The sequence below is a fragment of the Furipterus horrens genome, unplaced genomic scaffold, assembly GCF_987537825.1.
Source record: "Furipterus horrens unplaced genomic scaffold, mFurHor1.1.pri manual_scaffold_5, whole genome shotgun sequence".
NCBI lineage: Eukaryota > Metazoa > Chordata > Mammalia > Chiroptera > Furipteridae > Furipterus > Furipterus horrens.
Genome location: NW_028327175.1, coordinates 2768405 through 2782669, shown reverse-complemented (window position 1 = coordinate 2782669; position 14265 = coordinate 2768405). Strand labels below are relative to the sequence as shown.

Below are 14265 nucleotides of genomic sequence, written 5' to 3'. Positions count from 1 at the left end.
TTCGCCTCCACTGTTTTAATCAGATGCCTTTACAGAAGTGCTAACCGCGCTCCTCCTGTTAAAAAGTAAACGAGGAAACGCGCTCACGTTCCCTTAAACCTACTTCCCGCCCGTGCACCTCCTCGTACCTTCCTTCCTTCCATTGCCATTAACGTCCCAAGGGCCTGCGCTGCCTCCCGCCACCTCCGTGACGCGCACGGCTCTGCCACCGGGCAGGAAGCTGGTGCCCTTGGTCACCCGTGCACACGGAGGCCCTGCCTCAGATCCCGCCCTCCCGCGTCCCTGACTACTTGACAATGATGAGAACACACTGCTCTTCCTGTCCTCGGCCAGCACCCCGCAGATGTCTTGAGTCCCTGCCAACTGTCTGTCAATGGTTTTGCGCCTACACCGGGCCCTTGTCCTGTTTTCCTGCCCAGGACAGGGCCCTCTTCTCTCTGATCCCCTGGGTCCACATGTGACAGCAGCCCAGCCCCATGCCGTCCCCCTGAGGCTCCGCCGTCCGCTCAGCTCCCTCCCGAACGCCCACAGGAGCCAGCTCTGCAGCTTCTCTTTATCCAGAGTCAGGGGGGTCACTTTTCACACTCTCTGGTCCCTGGACGGGGGGCCTCGTCCTTTGTCCTGCCCCTGCCCTTGGCCTCGCTGTTCTCACGCACACTCCACCCCTCCTCCAGGCAGGGAGGCCGAGACCTTGACGGTGCTTCTCGTCCCTCTAGTGATGCCACCCCAGAGGCCACATCTCGTCAGTTCTGTGTCTGATCTCCTCGGCTCTGCGCCACATTTTTCCTGCGTTTTGGTCACCGCTGACCCTCTGTGCGTCTCAGAGTGCTGGGAGGAAACGGGCGATGGGAAAGGGGCTAAGAGATAAGGAGTCCTCTTAAAATACAGTGTCAAATGTAAAACACCCACAAAAAGCAAACGGGTTTGATTATATGAAATTTCTGTACAGAAGTAATACCATCAAAATTCAAAAGATGATTAATAAGTTGAAGACATTTTTTACAATATATGTGACGAAGGATCATTTTCTTTCTTAACAAAAGATCTTATGAATCACTAAGAAAATGATGAACACACCAAAAGAAAATGGGCAAATATTAAAAAATCAAGAGTTCCTAGAGAAAAATACAAATGGCTAATAAACATATAAAATGCTCATTATGCCTTCATAATTTAAAAAATGCATCTTAAAACTACAATGATGTATTATTTGTTACTACCCAGAATGCCCCAAATTAAAAGGTTTCACAATCTTCATTGTTAAGGAAAAGAGGTAAAGAAATGTATTCTTGTACATCATGGTTATGTAAATCACTTGAACATTTTGAAGATCAATTTAGCATTACCTATCAATATTTGAAATGTCTATGTCTTCTGTCCCAGTTATTTTATTGTACATATACGTTTGGAAAAGCGTACTGAGACACCCGGGGCATCTGTTACAGTGTTAGCTGGGAAATCCAGCGTGGCCGAAGCGCCCGGTGACAGGAAACTGGGTCAGCGGCTGTGACAGCGCTTTGGGAAGAGGGGCCTGATGTCAGATTTTTGTTTGATGCTTTTCCAGATGCTTTTTTACCATGTATACCTATTTTTAAAAAAACAATTTATATTGGAAAAGTACATGCAGATTCAGTGAGTAAAATTTATGACAACTTTGAGTACTTTGGATCTGTTCATTAGTATTAATGAATTTAATTTTCTCATCAAAAGATAATTCTAAGGGTTTTTGATGTAAAACACAGGTGCACACACATAACACACAACTTGGGACCCACGGAAACTTGTTTTAATGCCTCGCGAGAGTTACACGTTTATGTTTTCCTACGAGCTACAAGTAGAGTGTGCTGAGTAGACCTGCAGGCTGACGCAGAGAGAGACCCTGAGTCACGACAGGCTGGGCTAAAGCAGCTTTGTGTGTCTGTCCAAGCAGAGGCGCCTGTTTTAGCTTCCCATCTCGGTGGTAAGTCTTCCCTCTTATCGGCCGCAGGGACTTCGCCTTTGCGACGGCAGCCGGAGGCCGGCCCGGCGCTACCAGGGTCATGGTGGTGGTGACGGACGGGGAGTCCCACGACGGTTCCATGCTGAAAGAAGTCATCGAACTATGTAATGAGGACAACATCCTGAGGTTCGGCATAGCCGTAAGTGCGTTTGTTTTAATCCTTGCCTGAGGACATTCTTGCTGATTTTAGAGACGAGGGAAAGAGAGGGAGAGACGTTGATGTGAGGGAGAAACATCAGTTGGTTGCCTCCCGTGCACGCCCCGACTGGGGATGGAACCCACAGCCCGGGCATGCGCCCTGACTGGGAATCAAACCAGCCACCTTTTGGTGTATGGATGATTCTCCGACCAACTGAGTCACACCGGCCAGGCTACGTGCATTTTCTTTTCATGATCTTTCTGTTCATGATCCTTTATAACATCGCTTCCCAAGACTGCCTTTCTCACTGGCTCACAAAACTTTATATCAAAGAAAAATTTACCCTGTGGCTGCTGCTTGCTGATTTCCGTCCTGTCGGTGGGGGTGGGGTAGGTTTCCTCGTCCAGAGGGCCTACTGGGGTCAGAACGTGCCCCATGACCTTTGCTTCCTGTCCTTCTGTTTCCAAGGTTCTAGGGTACCTAAACAGAAATGCACTTGACACTAAAAACTTAATAAAAGAAATTAAAGCCATCGCCAGTGTTCCAACCGAACGATATTTCTTCAATGTGTCTGATGAGGCGGATCTCCTGGAAAAGGCCGGGACGATAGGAGAACACATTTTCAGCATCGAAGGTAAAAAGACTCCTTCCAACAGTTTCCTTCCAAACACTTCTTCCAAGAATTGTCGGTTTTATTCCTGCGTACTTGCCCTCTGAATGTGAACTTGTTGACCTCGTATGAAAAGGACTCTCAAAAATCAGTAAGAAAAATGGGCAAATAGCATGAATAAGTATTTTAAAAAAGATAAAATGCAGATGGCCAAGAAAATATTCCTGATTATTTAAAAGCATAAATGAAATCAATGTGGCTTTGTGCTTAAAAGAAAACAAAGATTAGTAATGGCTAATTTTTGGAGAGATTATGGAGAAGCAAAGCATCTCAGAGACTGTTGATAAGATTATAAATTCTCTAACATTTTGGGGGCAATTTAGTAATGTCTGTTGTGATCGTAAGTAGTTTTACCTTTTGGCACTGTGGTTTTGGTCATTGTAAGAAGTCTTTTTTACATTGGGTTATGAAATTTCAGAAAGTCTTGGATTTCTTTATTAAAAAAACATGTACTTTTAAAATCAGAAAAATATAGTGAAGATTGTTAGTAGTTTGGATTTCAAGGAAGCGTTTTCCAGATCTACAATCATTTAGTTGCATGGCCTTGGAAGGTCAAGTCAGTGGAGGAATGGCCTGGCTTCAAGAGGTCGCTTACATGCAGACTGGAACGCACACCCCAGTTAGTGAAAAGGCCCATATGATCCCAAACCTGGTTCCTGATGGTTAACCATTAACAATAAAATGCATATTTATTGAGTACCTACTATCTATCAGAACTGCTTCTGAACCTAGGGCCAAGGGGGCTGCATCAGTCATATCCTAATCTAATTATCCACTGGAAAGTCCTATCCAAAAGATCATATTGCTTCTTAAACATCCCATGGTGCTCCTGAGTTGTTTAAATCATTATCAAAATCTCACGTGCCCTGAAATAATCAAAAAATTATTTAGCTACCTATTGTAATGATTTTGTTCTTTTGTGGCGGCATGAATATGAACAATCTTCTCGCAGTCTAAATGCTCACGACTGATGAACTTGTGTATTGCCCGCCAGTGTGAGGTTTTGGGGAACGCTGTGTTACTTTCCCGAGAATGCTCTCTGCTCATCTTGTGTAAATGATTACGTCTTCTAAACAAGTGACGGAGTCACGGGTACAGTTGGTCTTCTCCATTAAAATGACGCTGCAGAAATTGAGCTTTGTTTTGGCGAAGATTAATGAGGCACGTTTTGACCACAATGTATGGAAATGAGGACTCACTGAGCCTCCTGGGGCTGAGTCAGAGGCACCGTACATGTTGAACTGGGACAGACGCCCCAATGGGTGAAGTTTCTGCTCAGTGTTGCGTGCTGGCTCCCAGAGCCTGACCCCAGTGCCTCTCGGTGTAGGCTTCATTACAGGTGACTGCCATCTGCGGCGCGTACGCATTTATTGGGACCGATATTTAAAGGCTGAATGTTAGTACCAGCATTGAAAGCTAAAGGTTCAGAGGGCTTCTTAGCTACAACGATAGGTCGTTTTTTATAAGGTTGTCACCTCCGTAGTCCCCTGACCCCACCCCCTATATTGAGCGTTCTTTGACACTAGAAACCTCATCTCAGTCAATGTATTCATGTGTAATCAAGATCAGTGACCACATGAAGCTGCGCCGTGGAAATACCGAGGACTTCCGTGTCTGTCGAGACACTTCCTTAGTGATTGTTCCCGCCTGCCAGCCCTGTATTTCCGAGTGAACCCCAGAACTCTGCGTGTGCGTGTGCGTGTGTGTCCGTGATTGGAACACTGATTTACAATGCACGGCAGCGATATAATTCTTGACACTGCCACTTCCCAGGCACCGTGCAAGGAGGCGATAAGTTCCAGATGGAGATGGCACAAGTGGGCTTCAGCGCGGACTACGCTCCGGCAAACGTGTGTATATCAGCTCCCTTCCGGCCGTGCGGTCGGGGGCTGCTCCCCTGCGCGCGCCGTCGCTTCGCGCACCCGATGGGAAAAGCAGCCCCCGGGGGGGGGCAACAGTGCTGACTCCCAGTCGGGGTCCTTGTGTTTCTTTGTGCCGCCCACTTGCCACCTAAACACAGAGGGTGACCATGCCCGCCCTTCCCTCCTCCACAGGGATTTTGTATGCAAACAAAAAAGAAAAACAGGTGATGTACAAGAAAGCTTTGAGTGCTGCAGGGACGCATGGGCACTATATTAATTCAAGGTATTATCACGGCAGGAATTTCCTTTGAGTCAATTGACTAAGGGACAGGTGTGTTAGAGACATGGATTCCTGTCATTGCCGGCATTGCTAAGTTCCGACTTGTGTCTCCTCTAAGAGCAGAGACAGAAAATAGTTGGAAAAGTAAGGAGTTAGGAAAATGGGAGAGGGGGCATCTTCTTAGCTCGGGGGAAGTCCGTTCTCAGGAACAGCCGTCTCCCGGGCCTCTGAGTCCAACTCTGCTCAGGACGCGAGGGCTCTGAAGGGCGTGGGGACACAGCAGTACTCAGGGGACAGCGTGAGCTCAGAGGACTGGTCAGCAGACACAGCTCATCTTCTTCCTAGAACGAAAGGTGCTGACTTTTGCTGGGTCACCAATCGTCAGAGATACTCGTAAAAGTCACAGGTCTTCCCCTCAGAAATATGAATGAACCCCCACACGGAGAATTCTTCACACGAATTCCTGACGTTTTGGTACACTCCCTGAAGCTCCGCGCCATTCCCTGGATGCCAAGTCCCGGGTTTACGAGTGACTTGCCTAATTTCATGGTCTCCTAGTCTCAAACACACTTCCTTGTTTGTTATGTTTTAACGGTTCGTGTTTTCTCAATTCAAAATGTTTCCTAATATGTACGGTAAAAACTTTAAAAGTAATGATTCCCATCCCGCCCAACCCTGTGTTCTGTGAAGACTCAGAGGTTTGAATATTTCAGGTTGGAGTGTATTTTGGCCAGAGTAGCTTGTCTCCTTCCCCCTCCCCCCACTGGTGCTGACCTGGCTGTCACAGCTTTGAGTGCCCCTTTTTTAAAAAAAAATTTATTTATTTACTTACTTACTTTTAGAGAGAGGGGAAGTGGAGGAGAAAGAGAGGGAGAGAAACATCAATGTGAGAGAGAAACACTGATCGGTGGCCTCTTGTACGAGGCCAGACTGGGGACTGAACCCCCAACCCTGGCATGTGCCCTGACCAGGAATCGAACTGGCCACCTTCTGGTGTGGGGTGATGCTCCAACAACCTGAGACGCAGGGCCTTTTGTAGCTGTGCTATTTTCAAGTACATGGGACCGGAGAGAGGTGATGGGGGAGCATTCACTGTTTCTCAGGCGGCCTCGTACCCAACCGTGGGCTTCTCTTATGAATCCGTGAGACTGGAGGCTCCTGCCAACCCCCTTCTAGAGGCTCACGTCTCTCCATCATGAGCACATGTGCTCCTGGGAATGGAAATCTGAATACAGCTGTGTGCTCCTCCTGTTATGGCTTATTATACAGATTTGTCTGTATAACACCTCAGACAAACGAAGCCCGGGGTGGTACCGGCTGACTTTCCAGCACAAATACGTTAAAGCCATTCTGTGATAGATCCACAGACATTTATCTGCTGTTTCTTCATCACGCTCAGTTTTTTGTCTCCCTTAAACCCGGGTGATTCATTTCAACGCTTTGCTTCTCCTGAATTTATAGGCTTTGACGGAGATGTGTCCCCTCTCCGTGTTTCCGCTACTTTAGGGTGTGCTGATGCTGGGGGCCGTCGGCGCCTATGACTGGAGCGGGACTGTCGTTCAGCGGACACCTCGCGGCCGTCTGATCTTCCCTAAGCAAGCCTTTGATGAAATTCTGCAGGACAGAAATCACAGTTCGTATTTAGGTGAGGCAGAGAGCGCTGGGCTCGGCAAACTCACGTTCCCTCCCCTCAACCAGTCCCCTGTTGAATCTCAGGGTCAGTTCTGCACAGCCCCTGACCTGCCACCCCTCATCACTTTATTACCCAGCGTCTGTGTCCCCGTTTGCCAGTCAGGCCCACGCCCGTCACGGCCTAATGAAGCCTGGATCGTGGTCACCGATCTCTTCTGCCTGTCCAGGTGGCGTTATTCCTGTGTTTCTCCAAAACAGAAATGGCTCCTAACAGCCACCCCGGCAGGCGCCGCTCTTATATAAACGTAGAGTTCTCGGTCTTCTGTTCCTATGGTGAGCCGCCCCCGATTTGGGGCACTTACTCTGGGACAGTTCCTGAGCGGCCGGTAGAAATCTACGTGAGCACGTCAATCCTTGCAATGACCCTTGGAGGGAAGTCTCCCTGTCCCCATTGTACCTTTGAGGGCCAGTGAGGTTAATAATTTGCCTGAAGGTGGCAGATCCGGAATTTGAAGCGGCGACTGTCTGAGTCCAAAGCCCGTGTTCTCTCCACTCTGCACCATGACCTTTCCATCCATTTAGTGATTCATTCAAGAAACGCTGTTGCGAGGCAGGTTCGTGAGTGGCTGACGGGGACACCCCGGGACGTAGAGTCAGCTGTCCCCCCTACGGAGGGCAGTGCCACTGGTCACAGGGCAGGAGCAGGTCATCTTAGAAACAGCGAGACGTGCCCTCAGGGACACGCTCAGGACACGGAGCGGTGCCTCGCACCCCACGGGAAAGGGCCGCTGAGCGCTGCTGCCTGCTGAGCTGGTCTGGCAGCCACTCGGGACCCCTTCTCTCCTAGGTTACTCGGTGGCTGCGGTCTCCACTGGGAAAGGGCTCCACTTCGTGGCGGGCGCGCCTCGGGCCAATTATACCGGCCAGGTGGTGCTCTACCGTGTCAGCGAGAGTGGCAACGTCACCATCGTTCAGGCGCACAGAGGCGACCAGGTAAAGTCCATCGCACAGCCGGGGCAGGTGGGGGCTGGTGGGAACGGAGCGCACCACCGACTGGGGGCCTGCTCTGTGGCTGGCGCTGCCCTGTCGTTGCCCTTACTCGAATACTCCCTGCGTCTTCACAGGGGCGTGGAGACCTGCCATCTCCTTTTGACAGGTTCTGGAGAGGCTGGCTGCCGTTCTAGGTCCCGTAGCTTTCGTCAGGCGGAGCTGTCCGTCAGACCCAGGCCCAGGTGGCCTCAGAGCCCGTGCCGTTTGGCTACTTCCCACTAGAGTTGTGACCCCCAGATAAACACGCACGGGCGTCATTTAGCCGTGATGGCAGCACCTCGCCACTGCTCTGTAGGCAGGCGCCTGCCAGGAGCCGAGGGTTTGGAGGAGAAATAATGAGAAGCAGGGAGCAGGCTCCTGTTGCTGTGAGCTCGCTAAAAGCAGAGCAGCTCTCCTCAGCCACTCTCCCCGGGTGTGTGACGGTTTTGTGGTCAAACAGTCATGGCTGTCGCAGGCACGGCAGCCGGGAGACTTGTTTCCTCGCCGAGCAGCTTTGACCCGTGGGCGAGGCATGCGTTTGAAATGAGCATCACGGATGTCAGACAACCACGGGGAATTTCCCTTCTCTGTGTCAGAGGGACCGACCCTCTCCAGATTTCTCTTCTCTGGGCGTGAGTCCGATCCCACCTTCTCTGGATTTTCCGGGAGTGAGAAGCCCTGAGTCTTCGACACCCTTCCCCACTCACCAATTGTGACTGGGCATTTTTCCCTCCTCTTTAATGCTTTTTAAAAGGATGCTTTAATTTTGAGAAAAAAGAAAACCATGAAAGTGTTATGGGAGAAATCATTCCCTATTCGTTTCCAAAGGCTTAAGAGGGGTTCACGGGGCATGTGCTGAACAGGGGGTGAATGGGAGGAACACTCGGGGTCCCAGCCGGTCTCATCTCACCTTCTCTCTGTCTGATCACCCGTCCCGATCTGTCTGGCAATGACCCTCCTGTCCCAGATCAGGCCGTGGACACGAACATTACTCAGGCATCCCTGCTCCTCTTCACTTAGAAAAGTCCTTGGCGTCCTTTATTTATTTGTTTATTTATTTTTATTTATTTATTTATTTAATTTTATTAGAGAGGAAAGGAGAAAGAGAGAGAGAGAAACATCAATGTGTGGGTGCCTCTCACTCGCACCCCCAACTGGGGGCCTGACGTGCACCCTAGTCATGTGCCCTGACTGGGAATCGAACCAGCGACACTTGGCTCGCAGGCCGACGCTCAATCCACTGAGCCACAGCAGCCAGGGCTTCCTTGGCGACCTTGAAATGCTATGCATACACTTGACCTTCTAGGCCTCCCTGGCTCCCTGCTCTCTGCTCACACAGCGTTTGGTGTTCTGCTCTGTTATAATATGTTTTCCATGGAAGCCCAACGTTTGCTCCACTTCCCTCTCTCTTCTCCTCCCCCCTTTCTCTAGAACACACCTTTCCCCACCTTCTAAGGGGGGGGGTCTTTGACCCACCAGCCTCAGTAACAGCGGCAGTGTTTATAAAAACACTATTTCCTGCATCCCATTCTCGGCATTGCATCGGAATGGAAAGGGGGCTCAGGAATCAGTATTTTTAAAGAGCTTTTCTCGGTGGCTTCTGTGTGCCCTACAGTTTAAGGGCCAAGTATCAGGTGATGATACAGCCTGAGAGAAGGGGCTGGATTTCTCACCTTTGTGTTCCTAGCACTGAACAGGTAGTAACGGCTCCCTGTTTATTTGTCGAATGAGGACATGCAGGCTCAGGGTCCTGTCAGGGGTCTGGGAACCCCAGCAACCCTAAGGGGGACGTGCTTTCTTGCTCCAGATCGGGTCCTATTTCGGCAGCGTGCTGTGCTCCGTTGACGTCGACAGAGACGGCGTGACAGATGTGCTCCTGGTGGGCGCGCCCATGTACATGAACGAGCGAAAGAGAGAGGAAGGACGGGTCTACCTCTTCACCATCACCAAGGTAACAAAAAGCGGTACCCCGACTCGATGCGTGTCCGTGTTGGGAAATAAAAGTTCTCCTTCATTGCTGCCTGTGGTTAAAGACATCTATTATTCTCGAATAATGATTTTCCTATATAGTATGGATGATATTTCTTCATTTTGAGAATGTCGCCATGTAGTTATAATTTTAAAAATCACATTAGTCGAGAGCTTCACGTCTCCTGCAGTGACATTTTCCGTAGGAGGCCTCTGACCATGCGTTCTCTTTGACAAGTAAAGCTGTTATGAATGCGTATCGCTTTTTAAGCCCTCACAGGCACGCGCACGCACAAACATCTGTGTATTTTCCAAGCACCTCACCCAGTTCTTTTTTGCTGCGCAGCGATCATGCTGACAGCTCACAACGATCTCATTAACGTTTTACCTGCGATGGATAGAGCGAACCGGGCCCTCTGGAAACCTCCATACAGTCCTGGATGCTTTCTGCCTCGGTTTCGTCAGGAAATTCCATTGCTGCGTGTAACGGTTAGGTATACGTCCAACTCTTGGACTTTCCAGTCCTTGCACCTAAAACTCAGCCTTCTCTAACATGGAAAAACAGTTTTTCCAACTCGAAGACTGAACTCTCGAAATCCATCCACGTAAGTGTGGCGGCAGAGAAGACCAGCTGCTCACAGAGAGGAAGGGGCGGAAAAGAGGAGCCGATATTGATACAGGAAGGATTATGTTTAGCTGTTGTGATATTTTGCCCTAATTTATTTAAATTAATGTAAGGTCAGCCCTTGAACAGAAGCAATTAAAGCCATTCTAAAGAACATAAAGAATGCGTAACCGCACATTCAATCAAGAGAGAGCAAATCCCAGTGTCTTAAATGTTTCTTGCTCGTCAGCGGTTCTGAACCCTCATTAATTGCTGAAGGTGTGAAGATCGAATACTTCCTCCAACTTACTAGCAAACCGATTTCTGGAGGATTATCACGGAGGAGAGAGACTCAGCACTGACCCAGTTTCGTGGAGTTGAACGTTGCTTTCTTGTGAAGGCACGAAATAGTTCCATTCTTGATGTCAAAATCTATAAAAACAGCTGCATCTTTTACAAGGAAGGGGCCTCTCTTTGGGTGGAATGATTTAGTGTTTCATATAATGGGATATTGACAACCTCGCTGTTCATTTCCCGTACCATTACAATCATGCCACTGTTCAGTAAATGTTATGTAAAGGTCTAAATTAAGATAGTGTATTTTATTTTGTCTGCAACCTTAATTTTATTCAGAATCTTTAATTTTCACTGGAAAAATTTTTAAGTCAAAAGGTTTAGAAACAGGTGACGACCTTAACATGGAGGGGAAAGGAGATAAAGGAACGGGTATTTTATGTGGGTCGTGTTGCTACAGAGAATGCCCTCCTTTCGCTTGTTTAATGAGCACGTATCCTGTGACCTGACTTATGACGATTCGTCCTTAACGTTCTCATTGTGGCCGGAGAATGTGGAACTGCAGGGTTACAGTCCGGTCCGCGCCTCCCGGCGGGCCAACGGGCTCGGCCACGGTCGGCTGTGAATTGTAACCCCAGAAGCTGTCCGGTTGCTTTCATCGCCCCCTTTTCCCTCCTGCAAGGGCATTTTGAACTCGCACCAGCTCCTGGAAGGCCCCGAGGGGGCGGAAAATGCTCGGTTCGGCTCGGCCATTGCCGTCCTCTCCGACGTCAACATGGACGGCCTCAATGACGTGGCCGTCGGGGCGCCTCTGGAAAACCACAACGCGGGCGCCGTGTACGTCTACAATGGCCAGGGGACCAGCATCCGCAGGACGTGTTCCCAGGTAACGCTGCGTCTCGTGGCGATGCGCTAGCGTGTGGGGGTCCTCGTGCCAGAGCTAGAGAGGCCTGTGCGGACCACCCGCTCTGCCCGTCCTCCCTTGCAACTCGGCTCACACGTTCAGGGACCGTGCTGTGACACCTACTGGGTGCCAGGACGGCCCTCGGCTCTGCTGCCAAGAGCAGGACCGCCTTCTGCTCTCCGTGGGTCTCGTTGACATATTCCTGCGGACGAGGCGGAGGAAGAATAACAGAACTAAGATAAAGCGTCCCAGGTTGTCACCAAGCATGTGTTTAATGAGACAGGGAATGAGCGCTGAGGGATGGGAGGCGTCAACTGTGTCACAGGGGACGGGAGGCTTCGCTGAGCAGGCAGCTTGGGGTCAGGACCCAGAGGAAGCGGGGTGGGGCTGCCCTTGGACCTGAACTTGACCGGCTCCTTCCCAGGCCACTGACCCGCCACTGCGTTGTGCTGGTTCGTGATTTTACGCTAAAAGATTCGTGCTGTTTCTCCGATGAAAATGTGGTTGCAGGAATGAAAAAAAGATCAGACGAGAAGACACTGACAGACCAATGGTGTTTTATGGGGCGCGGCTGCGCAGCAAATGCACAGGGCCGTGTAGGCGCGGCCTCTCTCTCTGTTCCAGTGGCTGTGCCCTGTAATTTCGTGTCCAATGTGCCCTTTCAGAAAATCCTGGGGTCTGACAGAGCCTTCCAGAGCCCCCTGCAGTACTTCGGGAGGTCCTTGGACGGCTACGGGGACTTGAACGGCGACTCCATCACCGACCTGTCCGTCGGCGCCTTCGGACGGGTCGTTCAGCTCTGGTGAGTGGGGCAGGGCCAGGCGCGCAGCAGTGAGTGGCACGGGGCGAGACGCAGGCCGGCCGCAGTTCCGGCCCCGCGGAAATGCCACCGTGCTCCGCAGGACGCCAGGTCGCCCTGTGACGTGGTTGGCGTGAAGGAAGGAATACATTTCCCCTGGTGGGACACGAGAACCATTGGCTCGCCCTGGCTGCTGTGGCTCAGTGGATTGAGCGTTGGCCTGCGAGCCAAGGGTCACTGGTTCGATTCCCAGTCAGGGCACAGGACTAGGTTGCACGTCAGGTCCCCAGTTGGGGGCGCGCGTGAGAGGCAACCACACAGTGATGTTTCTCTCCCTTTTTCTCCTGTCCCCTCTCTCTACAAATAAAATAAATAAATAAATAAACAAATAAATATATAAATAATTTTTTTTTTAAAAGAAAGAAAAAGAAAACCATTGGCTTCCCAGGGGCACGCAGTCTGCGGTGGGCAGACGTGCCTGGAAGGACAGAGCCGGGCCCGTGGCCTCCGGGGGCGGCTGGGATTCTACCTCCCTCGGTGCACGGGGGTGGGGGGGGGGGGGAGGCTGGGGTGTGACCTGCAGGCGCTGAGCCCTGAGACCGCAGGGGCAAAGCGCTACTTCCTGTGAAGGGGCGCCTTTCAAAGCAAACAGGAAGCGGTGACAGAGGCCCAGTGACCTCTCCTTGAACTCAGGAGTCCTGGAGAGCGGGGACAATGAGTGATTCAGGGCCACGTGATTCAAGGACAAAAATGAATAAGCCTCGGGGGCTGGGGAGGAAATGGAATCAGAAAGAAACCGAGAGCCTGGTCCCAGAGTCCCCCAGAAAGGGTCGTTCAGCCTCCTGTCCCCTTGCTTCTGCTGACGACTGTGCTTTAAACGTCCAAATACATCGAGAACAGCTGTGCAGGGAGGCTGTGCTGGTCCTGAGTTTGATGACACTGTTAACAGGATCTCACGTGTGGTTTTGAAGAACAACATGCATTGTTTGAATGAAATCTTTACGTGGAGAAATAACACCCAAGGATCCTATTTAAGACTCTAAAACTAAGAAAACCTATTTACTGAGCACAATCAGTGAAATCAGTTCAGAGCGGCAGACCGTTGGGGAAATGCCGGGCGTGGTAGTGTAATTACATGGCTGCTTTTTAAACAAGAAACTGTACCGTCAGGGAGCTCCCCGCAGCCGTGTGCGTGGGCCACAGCCCCGCCGTGTAAGCCCGCCCCGCACACAGCCCACGGCGGCCACGCCGTTCCCTCGGAAGGCGAATCTGATTCTTCAGAACAGTCAAGACACATGAAATCCATTTATTAAAGTTCAGTCAAGCCGGGTTCATGGCATCTTGTGCTCACACTCTCAGAGGTGCTCAGACTGGTTTTTCTGGGTGACTTCTTAAGAATCATTTCTAAAAAACAACTTTACAAAACCATTTAAATCTATGCCCTTTCTCCTGGGATAAGCGCCCCACTTCTCAGAGACTGACTTCAAGGAAACCCTCGCGTGGACCCCGTAGGCCTTGTGAGTGGGCAGACAGGCTGCATTTGTTACGAGATGTTTTCTGACTGCTGATCGGGGGGCCTGGCAGATACATGAGAAATCACCAAAATAATTTTTCAATGGATTCAGGTCCTGAAATGAAAAGAAAATGTTTTCTAGGTCTCCTTGAAGTACTTTCAGGAGCAGGGAAGTGACCGACTTCTGGGTGCTGCTTTGGCAGTAGTTAAGGGGGTGCATGACGGGTCGTCGTGACGGAGGAGAAGTCCCACTGGCCGAGGAACGGAGAGGCCGCGGGCCCTGATGGCTCAGGCGCCGTTAGCCTCACTCGCTGTTGCTCGGTCAAGCCCCCCAACGTCCTCGTGTCTCAGACTTCCCACCGGTTAACGGAGACGCGGTTTGGCCATCGCGCTGCGGAGGAGGGCTGTAGGAACGAGAGGCCGTGTGCAGGGGGATGTCCTCCAGGGACCTACAGGGCGGAGCGCCGGGCTCAAGGTGGCCTGGCCTGCCGTGGTCTGGCCTCAGGCTGCTTGCCCCCATCGTGGTCACGTGCCCAGGAACCACCACCAGTCACAGAGGCCACAGGACCGGC

The 14265-nt window shown here is 50.8% G+C and overlaps 1 protein-coding gene across 1 annotated transcript in view; it reads left to right on the top strand.

Annotated features, from left to right (window-relative positions):
- The window catches only part of ITGA2 (integrin subunit alpha 2), a 73520-nt gene that overhangs the window by 36880 nt on the left and 22375 nt on the right, over positions 1-14265 (top strand). Inside the window, exons 8-15 of the mRNA XM_090276122.1 lie at positions 1988-2138; positions 2607-2772; positions 4582-4658; positions 6457-6595; positions 7430-7575; positions 9419-9562; positions 11160-11363; positions 12047-12183. Coding sequence (XP_090132248.1) covers positions 1988-2138; positions 2607-2772; positions 4582-4658; positions 6457-6595; positions 7430-7575; positions 9419-9562; positions 11160-11363; positions 12047-12183 — 1164 coding nt within the window. The remainder of the gene's footprint in view (positions 1-1987; positions 2139-2606; positions 2773-4581; positions 4659-6456; positions 6596-7429; positions 7576-9418; positions 9563-11159; positions 11364-12046; positions 12184-14265) is intronic.